General features: G+C 39.1%; 2 protein-coding genes across 4 annotated transcripts in view; one reads left to right on the top strand and one right to left on the bottom strand.

The window, feature by feature from the left end:
• TMEM266 (transmembrane protein 266) overlaps positions 1 to 22,039 on the bottom strand; it is an 86,660-nt gene that overhangs the window by 56,338 nt on the left and 8,283 nt on the right. For 2 of the 3 annotated variants that reach the window (XM_040600506.1, XM_040600509.1), the window contains exons 2-5: positions 4,868 to 5,024; positions 3,582 to 3,682; positions 2,437 to 2,542; positions 51 to 239 (exon numbers count right to left, since the gene is read on the bottom strand). In XM_040600506.1, coding sequence (XP_040456440.1) covers positions 51 to 239; positions 2,437 to 2,450 — 203 coding nt within the window. In that variant the 5' untranslated portion in view covers positions 2,451 to 2,542; positions 3,582 to 3,682; positions 4,868 to 5,024. The remainder of the gene's footprint in view (positions 1 to 50; positions 240 to 2,436; positions 2,543 to 3,581; positions 3,683 to 4,867; positions 5,025 to 22,039) is intronic. The other variant, XM_040600508.1, reaches the window with a different exon arrangement.
• NRG4 (neuregulin 4) overlaps positions 5,034 to 22,039 on the top strand; it is a 57,093-nt gene continuing 40,087 nt past the window's right edge. The window contains exon 1 of the transcript XR_005828859.1: positions 5,034 to 5,097. The gene's annotated coding sequence lies outside the window, so the exon portion shown is untranslated. The remainder of the gene's footprint in view (positions 5,098 to 22,039) is intronic.

Genomic DNA, 22,039 nt, shown 5'->3' with positions numbered 1-22,039 from the left:
AAACCCCTATAGCGTAAAACTAGAAAAAAAATTCTGTCCTTTGTACTTACCCTTCTCTTTGGTACTCCTCATCCAAATTTGACAAAAGCTGGGACCCAGCCACAGACAGATCAAGTGCAGCTAAAGGTAGATCTCGATAAGCAAAATTAACAAGCTGTACAGGAGCAATGCTTTTGGTCTCTTCTTCCACTTGTTGTGAAATTATCTCAACTTCTGAAACACCACCTTCTATTGTAGGCCTGAAAATGTAATAGGCAAAATAGAAAGTCCTCTCTCTCCACACACACATATACATATAAACAAATATAAATAAGCAAGCAAGTAAAAATAAGTTAGAGACCAGAACTTTAGAATCCTAAAAAGCCAGCAACATAACAGAACTTTGTGAGGTCATTGAGGGGACAGACTAGATCCCAGACTTGTCTTTTGCAGATCCCACTGCAGTCAACAGAAACGTCAGACACACAGCAGCATTTCACTCTGCTGAATCTGCTTCAGAAGCACTAAATATAAATGGATGCGATACAAACACATACGAAAAAATGTATGAACCCAAATGCAAAACATTTGTGCAAAACAGAAAGAAGGCATGTAACTACGCCACCTAAAAACTTACTGCTTTATAAGTTAGATCAGTGAGCAACGAATAGCTAAGCTTATTAATCATTATATACAAATCAACTGTTAAATTAATGGATGAAGTTTGACCCCTCTTCCATTGTGGGTTAATATTCAAATAGTTTTGACAGATGGCAAATTTGTTTCATAGCAACTAGAAAGGAACATTCTATTGCAAGTTATTTCAAAATAATTCTGAAAGGAGAACAACAATTCAGAAGAATTATGGACTCCTCTATAAAGATCATCTTAACTACCCTTATGTGCAGCTTCTAAATCTTAACATGTATTCTTCTATCACCCCACTAACATTAATGGGAACTCCATGCAGGTAAAACCAGAGTCTGACTATGTAAGTGTCTTCCACATTTATAACAAGATACTACTTGTTATAGAAACTCAAACTTTGTCAGTTAGCATATTATCTAGTGCATGCAAAGATGATTTCCATTGCAGGAGAGAGGTTGCATGACAAGCCCCAGCAGGGATTGATCCTTTGTAGTACCCAGTGAAAGCTACTTGCTCCATTTGATTCAGAGTAGGTGCAAGCAAAAACTTCTCTAGCTTTCATCCAGGGGAGCTTGTTAACTTCTGAAGACATCACAGGCTACTTGTCAGAGATATTCAACAGCAGGTGTGAAGATACTCTTTTTCCTTAGGGATATAGTTAAAGCGCTTAGCACCCAAATTCTGTCTGTTATTTGACTGCAAAAGTTACATTGGTGACTGTTTTAAAAAAGCTTATTAAAATCTTCTAGCTATTCAAGCAGCCTGAACAACAGTTCAGGTTTTTCTTCCAGAAAAAAAAAAAAAAAAAAGAATAATTTTGAAGAGTTCTTAACTCTTATATCTTATAAGTCTAAGGATGCGGGTGAAGGAACTAAAATTCTATGTGAAAGAGAGAAATATTCTGTTAGTCAGAGCCTCACCATTAAACTAACCCTTTCTGATGGAAAACATCATTCCTAAATTAAAACAAGCTAACTGCTGCTGCCAGCATTACACAAGAATAATTTTAAAAATCAGAAAACGCTGTTATAACTGAAGTATTTGGCAGGGAAAGGCTGCAACTGTCTACTATGGCAGAAAGCAGGAGCAAGAGGAAGTACTATTTGAACAACCTAAAGGCTTATTTCATTCTTTGTCTAACCAATAATGGAAAGTAATGAGATTCTTTTCCAACAGAACTGTATTCCTCTGTAAGCAATCTGAAAACAGAAGCCCAGAGGGAAGAGCTAATTTTAGCAAGAATTTTCTTTCTTTGATTTTCACCTTTAGTGCCATCCTGTGAACATGTACCTTTACAAGTCCAAGCCAGTTCAGTTTTGCATGAAAGAGCATATAACGATCCAATATCCAGTCTTATAAAGGAAAAACGAAACAGGTTGTTGCAGCTTTCCCACTCCCAACAGGTCTTACTTTCTATATTCTTAGACAGACTAAATGACCGGCATTGTCTGATTTGACTGAAAAGAAAAACAAGCAAACCAACAGACTCAAGTGTTGGCAAACAGCTTTGAGACAGGTTTGGTGGCAGCAAAGAAAAAAGGCAAACAGATCTGAAAATAATATGACATACTAGTTTTCAGCCACTGGCTGTTAGTAACATAGACATGCTTACAGCATTCATGTTTTTTCTGTTAATTCACACTCTTTAGACAACTAACCAAATCCTACTATTCCTTCTCCAAATATCAGCTTTTCCTTCCAATAATACCTACAGAACGCTCTTGATGTCACAACATCATTCTCCTACAGGTAGCAACCTGTTCCCTTCTCTTTAAAGTAATTTATTAGCTACCTTCACATGGTACTTACTGAGGATTGGTCATGCTGAAGGATGCAACTGAATCAGCAGCGGTTCCAGTATTTGACTAATTAAAGCTGTTCTGCACAGAAGTTCTAGCCTTCCAAGATTAGGTCTCTGTGAGAAGCAAACCAAAGTTATGTAAAGCACAGTTGAAAGAACTCCAGAGGGTTGCAGTGATGTTTGTTGTCATGTTGTGAGTTTGCCTAATATTTTATTTCCCCCATGATTCCTTTTCAAAGTGGTTTTATTCCATGTTCATTCCTCCATATTATGGAAGCTGTAAAGTTACAGCGCATTTGCTTATACACACGGACACCTGCTCACATATATACTTCCATGAGAACTCAGGTCTCACTTTAAACCACTAGTTTGTTGATAAAGATAACCAAGATCAGAGGGGGGGAGTGGATTTTCAAAGAAAGCTCATGGCTTTGGGAGCAAAAATTCTATTAGAACTTTTTTTTTTTTAATAATTTAATATATATTTTATGGGGATAAGCATTAGCTTTGTCAACAAAGTTTGGGGGTTTGTTCTCCATTTTCCAATTTGAACTGTGTCCTGACTCCCTTTGTTGACTTTAGAAAGTCTCTTCCAAGAATTAACTCATGTTGTCAAACATTCTAGGTGGGCTGTTAATCAAAATAATATTTTTATCATCAAAACACACTAAAACATTTGGAAAAGGCACCACATTTGCTTGTTGCAAAATCTCTGTTGTACCTGGACAAATGCATGGCAACCAGAATGGAAGAGGACAAGCTCGTGAGAGTGAAACCTAGTGACACAAGGTTTTTGTAGCTGAAAAAATATAAACTGGACAATACTATACAATAAAACAAAAATTCTTAGAAAGAGGTATCATGAGAGACTTTGTAAAGCTACTGTCAAGATTATATGCCAAGTAAGTTTTAAAAGTAACAAACACACACTCTTACTGTAATTAAACAGAAATACTCACTGACAAATTCTAATATTACAGACACACCAAAAAAGTTTCATAATGAAAAATGTTTCTTACACTAAACTTTATAATAGAGTTATTTACAGACTGAATTGTTAGTATCAGTCAAGTATTTACAGTGGAGAAAAATAACGTAGCAACAGTATGACCCTTAACAATCACTTGATACCAAACAATAAAACTGAACTTACATGTTTTGCGAAGCCATTTCCAAGTCTTTATATCACGTCTTCTAACCTTATAATAAGGCAAAACATAGTCAATGCATTCTCAGATCTTCCAGATAATGTGCCTGGGTATGCAAAAAGAAAGGGTCTACACTGTGATCACCCTCCTCAAGTTGTTAAGTCAGCCAAAAGCAATTTAATTATTCATATGAAGAAAAGAAAAACGACCAACAACCAGAAAAACACACATATCACAGAAAAACACACACTCCATTTATCTATAACCTTGTAATAGCTCTAAAGTCAGAGTAAGAAGCAAATCTTTTTCAGATAAACCTTCCCCGATACAGCAGAGACTTACTTCTACATTCATTTGATACAGCAGAGACTTAATTTCTACATTCATTCGATATCAAGGGAAGTCTCTTCCCTGGCCTTTGCAGTCCTTGAATTATTTATTATATCCCTAAGGTAGCAAAATACTACAACATTTGCCTGAAGTTATGTACTGAAGGGATTTGGTGAATCCGTACCTGTGACAGCTTTATTATAGCAATTGTTATGCCTACTAGCACAACAAAACTAAAACTTATCAGGCTTGTTTTGCTATTTAGCTCCCTAACATCTTATTTTGGGTTGACATTTTACAACACTTTTCAAAAAAACCACTATTTAACAGAAAATTTTACCCAAAGCAATTGTCCTAAGCACTCAGCCTGAGCAAATGCTAATGTCACAAGGTACCATGCACACATCTTGCGAGACTGAGGAAACTGAGAATCCTGCTATAACTGCATTCGCAGACCTGGAGAATAAAAGGTGAATGGGGATATAGCTGATTTAGGAAATGGGAATAAAATTGATGGAAACTGGCCTTAGAGAACAGGGAGACAGATGTAGATATGGGAATTCCTTAACACAGTAAAAGATTCACCATTTGTTTGGGAAACAGCCCAGTGCTAATACTCACAACCTCCCTCTCAAAGGGGTTTAGAAAACAAAACAATGACAAAAAATGTACAGCCATTATCTTTTAGATCAATCTCAAGATTTTGAGGGAACTTAAGTCATAACAGTGGGGCCAGCAACACTGCAGTTCTTTCACAGGACATGAACATGAAATATCTGCCCCTCCAGAATACACTAAGTCTCTGTCTTTTGTTAATTTTTTTCCTAAAGCTAGAAATACGTTCACAGTCATACACGATTTTGTTTTACACCTCAACCAGATCTGACCAGTGGCAACACCAATAAGCCAGACCTGCTCCCTCCTACTGGAGTTGCCAGCTCTACAGATAAAATCTGCTCACCACCAGGACTGAAGGAGAAACTCGCAGCCAGGCAGCAAGCTCTTCTGATAGCTCTGATGGCTCCACAGGGAGCAGAGTCCAACTCGCCTTAGCCGAAAGGATCGTTACCATGACATAAGGTGCTCACAAAGGTGAGACGAGTAAAGTGGAGAGAGACCTGAAAGGAGATAGAGGGAGTCAAGTCTCCAAAGGACTCAGTGGAGCCTTCCAGAGAGAAAAAGTGGCAAAAAGTGAGTAATTTCTGGTGCAGATGACTAATGTATTACCTAATGTAATGAATTAAAAAGACAAGTAGTTAATACGTGCAGTAAGAGAGCAGCACAACTGAAACCTTCAAAATGGACGTAATAGGTTGTGTATATCTATATCCTAAATGGATTACCATGATTCATGCTTCTTTCTAGGCTTTATGCAAGCAACAGAAATGTCTTAACATATACTAACATTTTGCAGAAATTTATTTTTTCCATCCACTCCACCTCATCTGTTATGTTCAAAACTTCCTTAAAAAAAACCCACAACTTTTATAGCAACAACAAACCCACCACTTCAAACTTCCACAGGAAATTTCTGTGCAACCAAGTAGTGTTTAAAGGCAACAAGGAACAGCAGGATATTTTACTCTTCTGCACTTATCTCTCACTTGCATTCCTATAGGATATGGCGTAGGCAAAGAGCAATGATGTGGCTGTCCTCCCTACCAACAGAGACAGGCTGGGGGCAGAGGGCAACATTTGGGTATGCCATCCACCACTCAAGTGGAATTTTTTCTATACCTTTTCACACTTATCCCACTCAGTGCTTGGTAGACAAAAAAGCCTCATCTCTCATGGTCTCATGCCAGGGAATTAACTAACAGTTCCAGGGTTTGGGTTTCAGGGGGTTTTCCCCACTTTTTGGAAGAGACCAGACAGCACATTGTACATGCTGAGCTGCATGTGAGTATGAGCAATGCCCACTTTGTAAGAGTTCAGCGATTCTATTTGTTCTGTGGTTTAAGTGTTTTCAAGGCGAGATGGCTATATAACGAGCAGAGTTTCCCCAAGTTAAAGAGAGTTATAAAGGAGATATGACAGAAAGGAAGGAATTATCCCAAAAAGTTTTAGTGCGGGGTGTGAGGTGGTATAAAAGCCAGGAACATTCACCAGACGAAATGGCTAACATACTGTCTTGTATGTATCAAGAGGAGAGTGCAATTTGGTGGGAAGTGTATTTCTGCATCTGGTTTTCTGCATAGTCACGTTCATAGACTAGTAGCCCAGCTTAAAATGTGTGGGATCACAGGTCAAGCCTCAGCAAAGCTGACTCGGCTCCTGACCCCTCTGCAGTAGCTGAAAGAAGTTGCTCAGCTTTCCTCTGTTCTTTGCACAGGTATTACACACCAGCATTCCTCAAAGCTTTTGCAAGGTACCCTTTAATTGATTATGATTTCTTTCACCCTCCTCTCTGTTGGGGCACTGGCAAACAACTGCTTCACAGTTCAGGGGTTATGCTCAGAACCATGCGGGTTGAAAAGCGGGGTCACGCGCTGTAGTGGAGCAAAGGTTCATGCCGCTGCCCTTGCCCAGCACACATCCTGCCCGAGTTCGTTTGTTAATGTTTAGATCAACCTATTGTCAGTCACCACACCTCAGCTGCAGCTTGTTAATAAAGAGATAAAGTCCAGCTCAAAAACATGAAGCATAGAACAGATTTTGAAAAACTTACATTAAAGCATAGCACGTGTGTGTATGTACACTCCCAAGTTTAAAAAAAAACCCACTACACAAAACCTCAACAACCACCTTAAAAAAAAAAAAATAATCTGTATTCCATTTGTGCATGAAACCCATGACTTTTAGCATTGATGTAAGCACAGTCTTACGTGCCACAATGTAGCATGCTCAATGCCGGGTGGGGAGTAGGAAGATCGTTTAATTTAAGCCTTTTGCAACCAAGTCTCTACTAACTTGTAACCTGTTTAACCGAGCCGAGTCAAGACCCCATGGTTCAGTGTAGTTTTTTGCATTTGCTTATGTTCTGGGGGGTATTATCATGCAGCTGTAAGCTCCTGTACAAAATACAGACACTAACTGAAACATCTGAATTTAACAAGTAGCTACAACACCAAACTCTGACATGTTCTTCTAAGAAAAGATTCTTCCACAAAGCTCCCCAACAGCAGCTTAGACACATGAACAGGTTCACAGTTTGCATTCAAAATAAATAGAATAAGCCACACTTGAGGAAACGCTGCTGTTAGCTGCAATGCAGGTTTTAGGTATCTTGCCCAGCTTCTGCTCCTTCCTCTGCCCATGCCATAGCCATGCATCTGCACACACCTCACCTTAGCGTAAGCTGGACCAAGAAACTGATCTAGAAAAATTTTTCTTTTCCTGCACTTTTAAAAAAGCAGGATTGCTTCCCTGATACAGGTCACAGTACAACTCCAAAAACAGTTATGTCAGCAAAAATGAGAAGGTAGGGCAGCGCACTATGGGCACAACCATAGAAACAATCAGCATGGTGGAGAAATACTCAAATCAAAGATAATGTGTTGAGCCCTGGCCATTGGCAATATTCAACCAGAGTAAGCACCCAAACTGAAAGTGCTTAACAGATTGGGAAAGGGGTAGAAATAAAAAGAGCTTCTGTGTGGGTTTTTTTTCCTCCTTCTGTGTCATGCTGGAGCTTTTTATTCTGTATCTAGTACACATCAGGAAATGGAATTTTGTTTCCTTTGTGCAAAAAAAAGTTATGTTCTTATTTCAGTCTATAAATAAAAATTCTTGTAGTCTAAAGCCCAAACGCAAACTACTGCTATTAAAGTTCCTACTGAGCAATCCTAAGGAGGTCATAGAGCTATTCAGAAAAATGGAAAGAAGAAATAATTTGAAATAGGAACTGGGGAAACACCTAACCAGACATTACCCCAGAAGCTTTCAAAGTGAATGGGGAAATGTGATTTAGGGGTAGATACATCAAGCTGTTGTGAATTAGACTAGCCCCATTGTCTTTTGTGATCAACACCACCGATACCACCCTGTGGATCAGCGCTGAACATATGACTGCTCCTCTCTACTAGTGCAAATCGCATTTCTCCAAGGACTGAATCTAGGCTCCCCATGATCACAACCTGCCAATTCTGACAACTGTTTTTGTTTTAACCTCTCCATGAGAATTTTAACCAGCTCCACACATCTGCATTTAGAAAGTTTTATTGGTCATGTATGTCAAAACCTCTTCCTTCAGAAATCCAGTAACTTGCACTTCTGCAGGAGAAACCCTGAAAATCTCCTGCAGGAGAGGTCCCACCAATTCCTTGCTTCACTTCAGGTTGAACAAAACTGGGTTTTTTTTCCCTAATGGGTGAACAGGTTTACTGTGATAAAGAATTAAAAAGCTTCTTTTGATTAAACTGACCCTCCCTAATCCCACTTCTATTGAAGACAAAAGTTTGATAAAGTATGTGTTTATATGGCTCTATACAGTTGAATAAGGAATACTTCCTTTGTTTTTTAAAAAACAACAAGAATTAGTCAGAAGATTATGACTGCAGAATGCCACACAGAAAACAGTAAATCAACTTCCTTGACAAGTATATTTGATACATATTTTCACACTGCAGATTCCCAATTCCATTCCTATCTTCACATTCCCATGCAGTATCCAGAATAGAAAAGGAGGTACAAGAGAGAGCTTTTTATTTCAAGGAAGAAGGGACATCAAATTTTGCATCTTTTTAAATGTGATGTAGATTCCTCCATAAAAAAAAGGAAAAAAACCTTCCATCACAGCAAAGTTACTTAGACTGGAAAAAATCAAGCATTCAGAAATTAGGGAAATGACAGATTTGAACTTGCTCATGCGGCCATAATTCTATTTCCTTGTGGGATCACCCTGTATGCTGAAATTAAGCAGAATGCTGTTTAGGGAAAAAGGAGCATGTACTCTTGTAACTAAAGACTGTCTCATTGTTCGTAAGTATAGCTCATACTTCCTAGAGAGCAGTTTAGATGGGCCAAAAAGGGAGAAAACTTATCTCGTGTACAATCATAATAAATCTCTCTGCAAATGCATCATGACCATTGGTTGAATTTTGAACTTTTCAGTATTGCAGATCTGGACAACAGGACAAATAACACTAGCTGGAAGAAAGACTTTAGAGGAGAACTAGACTAATACAAATTCCTAGGACAGCCCAGCCAAGCCCACCCTCTTGCAAGGAGTTTGCAGATGTGCAGTACGTGGCACTTGCAGACCGAAACGAACAGGAGGAGCTGCTGTGTTTGGGATGGTTACGAAAAGACTCATGCTCCTTCCCTCTGCTATCTCTTCACCTACAAGCTGGGAAGAGAGGGTGGGGTCTATGTAGCAGATCTACAAACAGGGTTCCAACATGCAAACACTCCAGCATGAATATGCTTTTAACACATACCAGTGCTTCCCTGACAGCTCCTTCAGGCTCTCCTTCCAGTTCATGCTACACAGTGCATACTGGCACTGTTGAAATTCAGTTGTTCTGATATACAATCAACAATTTCCAGAAGAGGCACGTATCCAGCAGGTACTGCAGCAAGCAATCCATAAGGTAGCCAATTCTGAAGATGTCATGGGCCAAAGAATGGACTGAGGGCCTTCTGCTTGCCGAATTGTAACACTATGGCAAATAACAGGAGCAATATGGCATCTCAAAAATCTGGAAGAACCAAGTAACTACCAAGGATACGCAAACAGAAAGTTTGCTTTCAGCTCCTTCATAAAAAACATGCATTCATTCAGCAAGAAGATTACTCATTTGATTTCTTACTCTGGAGTAAATTCAAGCTTGCCATTTACCTTACCATTTTACAAACTGCCCCCATTTAGCGGTAAGAAATTGGTGATCCAACAGTTGCTCTCCATACCTTCCCCATGTGGTTAAAGTGGAAGAAAAAAAGCCCCACACTACAGGGTTGAGTCCAGAGAATGAACAGAAGACAGCAACCACATATTTAAAGGGTCCCTTTACAGATTTGTCTAGTCTTTTAAGTTTGGACCTGCTTAATAAGAAGGGAAACCACAAACAGCATGTTTCACATGAACATTAGGCACAAGGCTGCCAGCTTACACTGTTCTATTGTATGTCTTCACATCTCCTGCTCTGCTTATGACTCCCACTGCTGGAGACAGTACTTTGATTTGAGAAAAAGCGAGGTGTCACCTACATACGTGGCAGCACCACTTAGAGCAGTCGTGGCTGGCTCCTAGTGAGATGATCTCTCTTTACAGCTCAGCACAAGGATACTAACAGGGACCATGGGCTTGGAAAAATAGCTCCAGCAGGATGCCATGCTGATACTGCTTCTGGGCTCACAGCTGGAAAGCTCAGTATCAGTTAGTTTTTGCGATGTGCCACTGCACATGTTGATAGGAATGACCCTGGCATCAACAGCTCCACTGGACTGAAAACATCTGGGTTTTTTTACCCATCTGAGAAACTAAATGACTCTGGGGTCTGTCAGCACATGGTTAGAGGATTATTTAGACAAATTTTGTAACACAAACAACTCCCTGGCCCCTCAACCCAACAAAGATTTTTTTTGTGCTACAAATTCTAGTTCTCAAAAGGGAAAAAAACCAACCAAAAAACCCACAAACTCCAGTCTCCCTTGGATTAAATATTAAATTTGAAACACAAACAAAGTTTATATTTGCTTGGCTAATAACAATTCCATTTCTGAATTTTAAATGTTTGGGAATGACACTAACCTAGCTGAGTCATAATAAGCTCAATTATTACTATTGGAAGCAAATAAAGTACCAATTTAGAGTCAAAGAAGTTTGATTTGCTTGCATCTGTCAAGAGTCAACTCTTGGATTTCACTTCTAAGTTCTCATTTTCTTACTCTCCAGCACTACAGTGAAAGGTCACTGCCCAGAGACCTGCAGCCATGTCTTTTCAAGCCAAGCAAGACTGGTCCAGTCACTCTTTAGAACAGTAATGAAAAAATAGACACACTTTTCGACATCCAAGAATGAATGGTTTTAGTTCTGTATAGATACCTTGCAGGTCTTTTCTGATTAGATTTGAATTAATCACACATGCACTTAACTTTTGCAGTCTGCTAATCACTTTTGAGGTAACAATACAAGTCCATTTGAATCCAACAGCAAAATTTACTTGGACAGAGCTGGAATTTCACTCAGGCTTTTAACAACAGCAACAGATAACACAAATACTTGAGCCAACCTGCTTTGAGACATCCTTCAGTATGATGTATGTCTCAATTCAGAGGGGTGACACCTTCAGTCTGTCTTAGGGGATACTGTCTTAGTCAGATGGAAGTACTAGGGTCACACTCTGCCATGAAAATAGTTAAATCTCAGTACATTTTAATCTCCATCCATGATATCTGCTGCTTATCTTACTTGTAGGTTAACCTTCTAATAAATAACAAGCCTGAGTATCTGCCCATATCCTTAGATTAATATAACTTGAAGACTGCCTTTCAGCCATTAGACTTCAACCTTAAGACTCTTCCTCAAGCTATTAATTTTGCTTTTCTTTAGAATCCTGGGCCTAACAGATTCTGGATTGAAATGCCTTTAGAAAATTTTAAAGTATTCTCTAATTTTGTAGAGGAGCTGATGTCAAGCAAAATACAAAAGGCTCACAACACTACAAGAAGAACTGGGGAAGTATAAAGAAAACCTCATGAGAAATTCTTGGCATTTAATCTCTTGGAGCTGGGTATTTCAATGTATCTGCCAATTATGGCTCTATGAAGCCATATGTATTTCTTATATTCCTGTGTAAGGAGACTGAAAAGGAAATTCTTTAGACCAATCCTGTCTCACAATCAGCAGTACAGATTCAACACAAACCTAAGCAGACTAGTGCTAAATCCAGTCAAGCTATTAGACAAGTCAAAACCACCATCTGGAAGTAAAGATTTCATTCTAAAAACCAACTATACTACAAATATATTTTTGAGAAATATCTATCTTCTGTCATTCCTGACAAGCATTATGGGCAACGTTTCAGACAAAATGCAATAAAGTTATATGAATTTATGGCTTTACTGTGTATCTTGCAAAAGCAAGTATATAATAATTAGCCCATTGATGTGAAATACATTGTTCTTCTCCCAACAGCACTATGTTCTGTTGTTTAGCTTTTGGAAACAAATAGCCCAGCTATTTTGATGGCAAATTTACAAACAGTTGCAGTATTTAATCCTAGTGATGCATACAGGGTAAACCTCACTCTGCAAGAGCAGACAGCTAATAGAATTCTTGAATTCATGTCCTGTTTGGTACTTCAGAGGAAAGGTATTTCATGCAGTACACACGGACACAATGGTCATGCTGTTCATGGCTGGAAAAACCTTTCCTGACCACTGGGAGCCTAAAATGCAAGATTTGACTACCTTATTGTAGTATGCAGCATACTGATAGTCATTTTAACGTACAGCTAGTGCATTTAACTGTATAATCCTAGCTTCCTCAGCAGGTGATGGAATGCATGTACTACATATTATAGGCCAGGTTTCTAACACAAAATACCGATGGCGAGGGACTCAGTCCAAGCTGTGAGTAAGCAGGCCCTGCCCTGACAGTCTGGAGGAAGCAGTCCACCCAATGCAGCCATTTCAACTGGCCAGTAACTTCCACATTAGCAGTGAAGCCTGCACCTTTCCCCCTTCACTTCTAACTGAGGTCTGGAAGACAACATCACAAGGAGACACACATGGCCAGTGTATGTTTGGAGACTGCCTAGACTGTCTGCTGCAAACACATAGGTAAAAAACCAATTCTTCCCACTGGACCTGGAAACGGGATGCGAACAGGCTGCTCTTTGTCCTGCAGCAAAAAGTCACTATAGTGCAACGGCTAGCATAATTTATTTTTTTAGAAGTATAAAGGGGAAAGAAAAAGCAGAAACCTGAATGGTCTCTGCAAAAGTCCATCTAGTTGACTATGGCCCTGCTCATTCTGGGAGGGTTGGACTAGATGACCTTTAAAAGGTCCCATCCAATCCCAACCATTCTATAGTTCTATGAAAAGCAGCACAGCAATGGATGGGGAGAGAAGGGACAGGGTCTGGTTTGACACCTGTTGCAGCCAAATCCCAGGATATGGCCTGGTGAAGAAATCATGTAACAAAAAGCCAACACCCTCAAGGTCTGCTTCAATATGCAACTACAAACTATATACCTCATGAACAATTACACTTTTACTTCCACCTTACATTGTGCATTTAAAGTAGGTAGTTTTAAGCTTAAAAACCAGTATGTTCTTTTAAAAATAATAATTTCAAGCACTATCTGTACGTAAATAAATGCTTTGGAACTTTGAAGCTCTCGTTTTTCTACTTACAAAAACAAAAAAAAATTTGTGTGTGTGAACTTTAAGCATTAGGTTTTCAGACCTTTTTTACTAGAAGTAATTGATTTATTAGTTATTTTGCATGGAATACAAGAAGGATCACTGAGGTATGCAGGAGGAATAGCTTCTGAAAATGCTGAAAAGCATTTGCTCTGCACAGGCATGCACAATTTCTCCTGCAGGCTGAATCTATTTGCTTATTCATATAAATCCATATTAAAATGCATTCAGCTACTGGTCATATAACACACCACACATGGAAAGTAAAAATGCTAGACTGATCTTTCTCCCCCTTCAAGAATACATAACTAACATCACCATCCCCACCCAGCCCCCATCCCTTTTAAACTCTGCAAAAACAGGGAGGGCTGGTAGATAATCTTGTCACATGAGTAAGTAAAGGGAAACCCAAGCCACTGAATAAATTCCCAAGAGTGCAGGAACACCCACGCATGAACCCACTTTGTTTTAAAGTGGAGAACTGTCAGCTCCTGCTTTTCCACTGATACCATCAGTATCACAGAGAAACTTGAGATTAAATTCTCAGCTGCTAAGGGCTCACAAAGTTTACTCTTCACTAGGAAGCTAATCTTACTGTGATTTAACACTGTGAGCACAGAACCAGTTTTCCCTGTGGCACACTAATCTGGTGCTACTGCTAACATACTAAGAAATCCAGGTTGTAAAGCAATGAGGATGGTACTCTGGGACTCAGATTTTAAATTTACTTCTGTAAAGGACTTTGAATCTGGGCCTTAAGACACATGGTAGAACTGAGCACTATCACATCTAACCATGCTAATCAACCAAGATCCCAGCAGAATGTTAATGAGTGAGAGCCACTGAGCAACAAGAACAATACTTCAGTATGTCAGAGGCAAATAAAACTCATGCTACGGTTCAAATAGAAGTGTGTTGCTGTGATGCTGCTTCAGCTGTTAGGACTTTGGTGCCTGCACGCTACTTCAGGTGCCCAAGTGCTTTCACAGGACTACACCATGACTCCCTGGACCACAGTTCTCCCTTCAAGGAGATGGCAGCCGGAAGAAGGGGGAGAAAAAAGGGGGAAAAAAAAAAGAAAAAAAAAGGAAAAAAAAGCGGGGGAAAAAAAGCACTAAAGTACTTCCCTGCCTTAGAGAGGTGTTGATCATAAACTTAAAGATAGCATAGTGGTAAGATACAGTGATAAGGAAAAGCAACTGATTAGTTGAACAAAAACACAGAGAACCCTCACCTCGGAGCTGGTCTTCCCTGAAGTGGCACCAAAAACCCCAAAGGTGCTCCACAGCCCAGGAAGGCTTCTGCCATCACAAACGCAGCGAGAAAGTACAGGAAACATTGCACAGACAGGGACCAGGCTTCAGCTTCCCCAGAAATTCCAGAAGTAAACTTTTCAGTAATTTTGCTACTCAGTACTTACAAAGTCTTAGTAAAATGGGAAGAAACAAACAGCATATAAAAACCTCACATGTATTTTCCACTAAGTCATATATGTTAATTCCTAGGCTGCTCTTTAAATATAGTTTATTTACAGTTGAAAAAAGTTGGGGAGATGAACTGATTGAGAGAAGTTATTCACATTTCAAATACCTGGCACTAACTCTGAATCAGACCACAGCTGATGTTGCCTGTGTATTAAGTAATCATGACAAACATATTAAAGGAGATGTAAGTGTTCATGGAAAAGTGTATCACACCTGACAGTGTCTGCTGGAGAAAGATAGTACAATGGACAAGTTTATACAACAGACTCTGCTACCCTGGAGTTCAGTCCAGGGAATATATAAAGCAGATGTATTTTAAAAAGCTTTGCTTACTCACTATTTTCTTAAAAACAGAAGATCATGAAGATGACAGGACAACCCAACCACACGGGCCCCCAGGAAAAAATCTTTGTCACCCTTCAACATTCTGTGCTGTTGTCCCTAAGCATCTACCAGAGCAAGTGCAGGGCCTTCTGGCTCTTTTGGCATCACACAGAAAAGCTTTGGCCACCCCTTCATGACCCAACATAGCAGTCATCCCGACACCCTCCACAGCTCTATTTTAGCAGTATCTTATTTAGTACGTCAAGTCTCATGACCCATATCCAATAAGGAGGTTCTAATACACTGATGAGATAAAAGGCTGCTTTTCAAGCAATGGTTATGCAAGGGATCCATACAGCAACGCAAGCTCCAAAACACTAAACAAATACTAAGTTACAAATAAAGCACATTCCTGCTCTTAAATCCATAACACATACCAATCACCTGCTTCAAACTAAACTGTGTCTGTTACAATTGCAAACACAAGAGCTTTGTTAAGATTTATGATTTCACCTTTATTAAAATTAAAAAACCTCCAAACTTTACCAGGATAGTCATTAACATTTCTAGGAGGCGGGAAACTCAGAGCAACATGCCCAAAGCAGGGAGATGACAGCAAGGAAGCTACATCTGTATTGGCTTCTGGATTAAAAACATGACGAGCTGGCCAAACTGCTAGAAATTTTTCAGAAGTATTTTTACATGAACATCGCACTAACCCCTCCACCCAATCACTATCTACTAAATTTATCAATCTCCAGCCAAAGACTTACTAGCACTTTCAATAAAACAAGTAAATTAATGAGTACATACACCCTAAATAAACCCGAAGTCCAAGACCACATAGCAAACAGGTCCCAGAGTCTGAATTGGAGCTCATGTTTCTGAGTTTTGGTCTGTCACTCCATTGGTGAAAAATGTCACTTCTCAATAGAAAGAAAAACCTCTAATAATATCAGTGTAGGTTGTTGGGTTTTTTTCAAATATATGTATAAAATCTTTCAAAAAAACCCAAAATTAATTTTGAAGTCTTGCTTAAATCAGAAATCCAAAATCAATACAAATTCTCCAATAAAACAAGAATATCTGCAAGGAATTAAGATTATACTGGCCTCAGGTCAGAGATTTACTGCACTTGACACTGAAAAACAAGCAGTAGAAACGAGACAAACTGCTTGCCGCAAAGACCAGTAAGGGGTTTAAAGAGGCAATATCTTGTGATTATTAATTTCTAATCCCTACAAATGCAAAACACAGGTCCTTCATAAAACTGTTATTCTCTTGAGTTATCCTTCTCACAATATACTGATTTCAAACATGATGTTGACAATTGACAGTTCGTGACCTATTAAGTTTACAACATTTGAAAAGAGCAGGATAGAAAGCTTTCAGAAGCGTCTTTTCTCAGTGAGAGCCGTTGAAGGCATGCACTGCAAACTTCACTGCAAGACTGAGACTGGAAAGATACCAAGATGACAATCAGAATTCCATGATCTTTTAAGGTCCTAGAAATGAACAGTCTTTCAAGACAGGAAAAATTGGCCCATACCTTTTACTATTCACATGCTACTTAGAGACACATTAGGTATTTTAGAAGGTGGGGGTTTTTTGAAGTCACATAAGCCCAAAGTACTTAATCTAATTTGAGACAATGTTTGCAGTAATAAGATAACACAGTTTTGAACAAGCATATACTAAATAGCTTATAAATACAGGTTGGTTAAACAGACCTACCACACTTCTTGTGATATTGAACAGAATCCTTCAGGAACAACAGAAGGATAGACAGCATGAGAAACAGGGAAAGCTTCAGGATAGGAAAACTTCTCTCTTGAATTAAAAATGGACAAGTTCTTGAAAAAATATTCCATTAAAAAATCATTTATTTTTCTAACACACATTACCCTTCTTTAACAGCTGGTAATACCAAAACACTCATTTAGAGCACAAAACAGGTGTCCAAACCAAGTGTAATGAATTTCAGGGAATATTCAGAGAGCAGAAGTGTTAGGCATTACCCAAAGGCTAGAAAAATCATCTGCCAAGTACAGGCAGGCCCAAAACACAGGGCACCCTCATCGAGCAGAACACTGTCTCCTATGGCAGTAAGAAAATGAATGAGTTTACATCAGTTCAGGCAGCTGTATACTTTTAAAACATTTTACCACCTTTTGTACTGCTGCAGATGGCAGACAGAGCACACATTTCCAAGGCAGAACCAATTTCTCCGACTTTCAACAACAGCATGCCCAAGGCATACCTGCGCTATAGTGTGATACATAATTGTAGCATGCAAATTTCACCCATATAAGGAGTCAATACATTTATTTTCCTTTAAACTATTACGCCTCCCTTTGTTCTTGTAAAAAAAACCCCAACCAACAACACTATGTAACACGAACCATAAAAATTAACACACACATTTTTCCCCTGCTTTCAGAGGAAATAGCTTACTGAAAGAAAAGATCGCTTTACTGCATCCAGGTCAATAGTTTTCCTCTTTGGATTAAAAACAAGGATTACAGCAGCTCATGCTGAGCTAGCGCTGCTGCAGCCGGACTTCGATACTAGCTGCCAGGCTGCCTAGTTTAAAGCTAGCTCAGATATAGCTGTACAAACTGCTGTATGCAATGCAGCAGCAAATTAACTAACTCAAACCAAGATCCTTTTCTCCTACTTAGTGAAAGACAGCAGCTGACTGGATTTGGCATTTTCACATGCAGTAAGATTTACTGCAAGTATCTAAAAATATACTACATGGCTGATAGCCCAAGGAACCAAACAATGAAAGTTCAAGAGGCACATTTCACAGTCCAGATGTTCCCAAACTGTGCTCCATCAACTTAGAGATGGTTGCTCACATTATGCTGACTTCCCCTACCTCCAACCCCCCTTGCTGTATCAATTTGTGTCCAAAAGATGAAAAGTACGTCTAGAATTCTTGAAGTATTTCTCCTTAAACATATTCTCTTTTTGCTACAGTTAGCATAAAAATATCACAGCAACTAAATGGGATGAGATTGTCCCAGGGAAAAGTTGGTGTAAAGCATCAAACAGATTTGAACCTCTGCAGCAGGATAACCTTAATGAGGGCTCTGAAGACACAAAAGTTACAGGATCCACATGCACATACATATACTCAAGATAGTGACAAAAACTCCAGAAGGCAAACACACTTTTCCTAACCTGACCTATGCACTTTTTTTTGGTGGATATGGTGTCAAAACTTGTGCAAAACCAGGGAAAGAGCAAGAAATCTTGCTTAAGGAAAAATCCAGCAGGATTTACTAGGCAAATGGATCGCAACATTGAGCAGTGTTAACTACATCTTTACTAAATATTCATGCCTGAAAGGTTTCCTTTAACACTTCAGTTATAAATGATTATAAAAATGCAAAACTATGCCTTGGAGAAAAGATGAGAACTAGTTTAAATGTGTATTTACCCATGCACTAAAACAAACAGAAAACCATCTCAAAACTGACAAAAATCTAGGCTTGGACACAACACACCTTGTATTGGGGATACACATACTCCAGCTATGGAGATACGCAGGTCGTCTTCATCTTTTCATGTGGATGTTAAATTAACAACTAGCAACATGAATGCCACTGACACCAAATGCCATGATAGGCAAGAAAGAAGGGGAGCAGCAAGGTCCAGCACATAACTGTTGCTAATCTATCTCTCCTTGCTCAAATCACAAGAGTCCTTATAGTTCAGTTCTTTGGGGGTGAAAGGAAGAGAAAGCTTAGCCTGATATGAGGAAAGTCATGAGAAATTAAGTACCACGTAAGCTTCATTGCCCATAGCAGAGAACTGAAAAAAAACAGGTCACGTACAACACCTTTATACGTAATTTTTTATTTTGATCTTGGCTTGCAAGTAATTTATTTCTCCTTCCCTTGCAAAGGCATACACTTCTCATATGAGCACAAATCTGTAAGCATACCCAGAGCAGCCTCTGAGGCCATTTTGCTGCATTTTCCAGAAAGCAGTCTTAATTTTGCCAAGTCAGAAGAATCACTGATCCATCTTTGCCACGTATTACAAAGCACAGGACCACAGCAAAGTTCAAATGTTCAGTGTTTTTCCTTGGAAAAGTGCTCTGCCACTTCAGTCTGCTCCATCTTTCCTTCCCTAAATAGAAGTTCTGCCCTTGGTTTCACATCTCTGCTCCAGTCACAGGGCTACTTGATGGTAGCAGAACACGCATTACATTCTGGGCTTTTTTCAACCCTAAATTAACCAGGCAAACTCCCTGCTCTTATTAAAACAGTGGTGTGCATTTGGATTTTTCCTTCAACACCAACCTTGCCTGTCATTTTACTTCAAATAACCATTTTTAATGTAAACTACAGCATTCTATCTGCATACTCATTTTCTGCAGTGAACCAAGAATTTGGTTTTCACCTAAAGGTTCACATCTTCAAAGCACAGGTCAATAGCTTCATGCACAGACCACAACACCAGCATTTCAGCCAATATTCTGCTAGCAGATTCCCTTACAAACACACTACCAAATCAGCCTAACTCTTCACTATTGCTGTGGCTAAACATGGGGTTCGGGTGAGAAACGGGGAAGCAATTTCCTTAGTTCGCCATCAGTTTTGCTGTCGGAGGGGCCACTGAGATCATGGACACTGCTGCCTTTGTCCCTATTTTTCACATGTCTTTCAGCAGCTATATACAGCAAGACAGATTCCTTTGTGTATGATAAATACTACAATCACTGCCATCTCCTTAGGGAAGGCAAAGAGTGCTGATCGCAGCTCAAATGGGTATATAGTTCACACTGAAAATACAGCTTCTCTACTACAAGGCAGACTGATCTGCAGGCTAAACAGTCACAGATATATAACACATTCTGAATAACAGAGTATGCTGCACTTGACACAATAAAAGCATTACTTCGGGTGGGTTTGATCACTTTTGTTGTCCTTTAAGGCAATAATTTTATCACCTTATTGCTTTTAAACTCCAGCTTGGAAAAAATGAAAATGAGATGCTTGTTGTCTTAAGTAGGATGAAATCTAGAGGAAAAAGGTCTGTTCGTGATCACCTGTTCCCCAGCCCTTCTAAAACACAGTACTGAAGCAATCGTGGATTTTACCAAGCTGATAGTTACCTCTAAGTGTGAGCTCATGTGAGTGCCCAGAGGAACCTGCAAACTTACCTTAGATCATACTCTGACATCCTTGAAAAAATTATCAGGTATTGACACTGCAGTCGATTTCCTATTCCACCCTGGGGTCTTAAAGCATTAAAAAGCCTAAGAAATTATTCATAAATTAGAAAAACTTTCTCTTCTATAGATCAGTAAAATAAGACACAGTGTGCGACAGAGAAAGACATGCCATTTCTCTTCTACTTGCGCATCTTAATCATACACTTCTCCCTCACTATTTAATGTCTTCCTTTTCTGCCCTTAAGCAGTTTGGGAAGTTTCTAAACTGTTTTATTCTTCAGGGCATTTTTTGTTTGTTTTGGTTTTTAATAGTCTATATTAAACATTCTGTATGGCCTAAGTGTTTATAAACGAAAAAAAAAATCTCTTGGACACTTTCAGAACTGCTGGTAGTATACAGTAAGTAGAAGTGTGACATGCACAGTAGAATAGGCAATCTTTGCTGTTGTAAAAGCTTTTACTGAACGCTGTTCTGCTTAGTTCTTATATCAGCTGGATAACAGATGATTTAAAAACCAAATATTCTATGTCATATACTTCAGACCTAGGCTGTGAATGCAAACAGTGCCATTATCTGCTTGACAAAGACCAATTACTCAATGAATAATCAAGCTACTATGCAAGTTCTGAATGCCTGTAATATGTTATTTGATATGGTGTCTTCTGACCTAGACAGAGCTGCCTCCAGCACATAATTAAAGGTTTTGGATACATAATGTTCCTCTCCTGCCAAATGCTGTTCATGCAGTACCCAGTGAAACTAGTAGAAAAAGTCTATCTCAGACAGAAGTGCTTTGTTAAACCATTTAAACAAAACCAGTATACAGCCCCAAGATCCGAGGAGGTCCTTCTAGGGAAGGAAAGCACCACCATCAGCTGTTTTTCCTCTGATACTAAGTTCTCCATTTTGTAATTTAATGTTTTGAACACTGGCCTTCCCTTTATCTTCATTCCATGATAAAACACTGTTTTATGATAGCATCATAATCAAGATAAGTATTTAATTACATTAGACATTATGCGGAGAGAAAGTTCCTGTCACACACAGCCAATGAGTATGTTTTAAAGTGATTTTTAAAGCCTGTGAAATACACAGACACTAGGGCATGAAGTTCTCCCTCTCTTAACGAAACGAATTGTGCAAGCCTGTATTTCCCAGTCAATGTATGCCATGTACCCCAATGTTTATTTGAAGGCATAGAAAGCTTACTTCATGTGTTCACTCAGTCTGTGAAATCTCTTCACCAAGGCAGTCAACGGTGGGTTTAGATGAGGATATAGATCATTTATCAGTAGATTATATACTTACTTCACTTAACCCGATACTAGCTGATGCTGTCACCTAGGCGCTCCAAGAACTGGCTGCATTTCCAAATGTGTCAAACAAATAACCAATTAGTCTTTGCTTGCTAGTTCACTGTATCCAGTGTTTCTGTATTTAAGCCTTAGCAGGCTACCAGCTACTTTCACTGCAGTCCCTTCCCTTTCCCCAAAAAAGGGAAAACATCTTTGACTGAAAGAAGTTCTTCAAAGGCAACCAGTCTATCTAATCTTCAGAATGAAACACTGCACTCAGATTGGGTGCAACATCCAGCCACTAAATTAAAAAGGACCAAGCTTCTCTCTGTAGCTCCCAAAATTCAGAAGAGTACAAGGGAGTTGCTGACAAGCATTTCTAATCAGAAGAGAATGTAATTAAAAAAAAAAAAAACAAACACCAAAACCCACCCTCCCTTACAACTAACTGCACAGTATGTAGCTCAATATTCAAAGGGTTGTATGAGTCCCTGAGCTCCTATTCCTCCGGCTGTAGAGGGAATCCTTTGC

Source organism: Falco naumanni, chromosome 7 (assembly GCF_017639655.2).
Source record: "Falco naumanni isolate bFalNau1 chromosome 7, bFalNau1.pat, whole genome shotgun sequence".
Taxonomy (NCBI): domain Eukaryota; kingdom Metazoa; phylum Chordata; class Aves; order Falconiformes; family Falconidae; genus Falco; species Falco naumanni.
The sequence above is the reverse complement of the archived record's forward strand: the minus strand, read 5'-3'. Positions and strand labels throughout refer to the sequence as shown.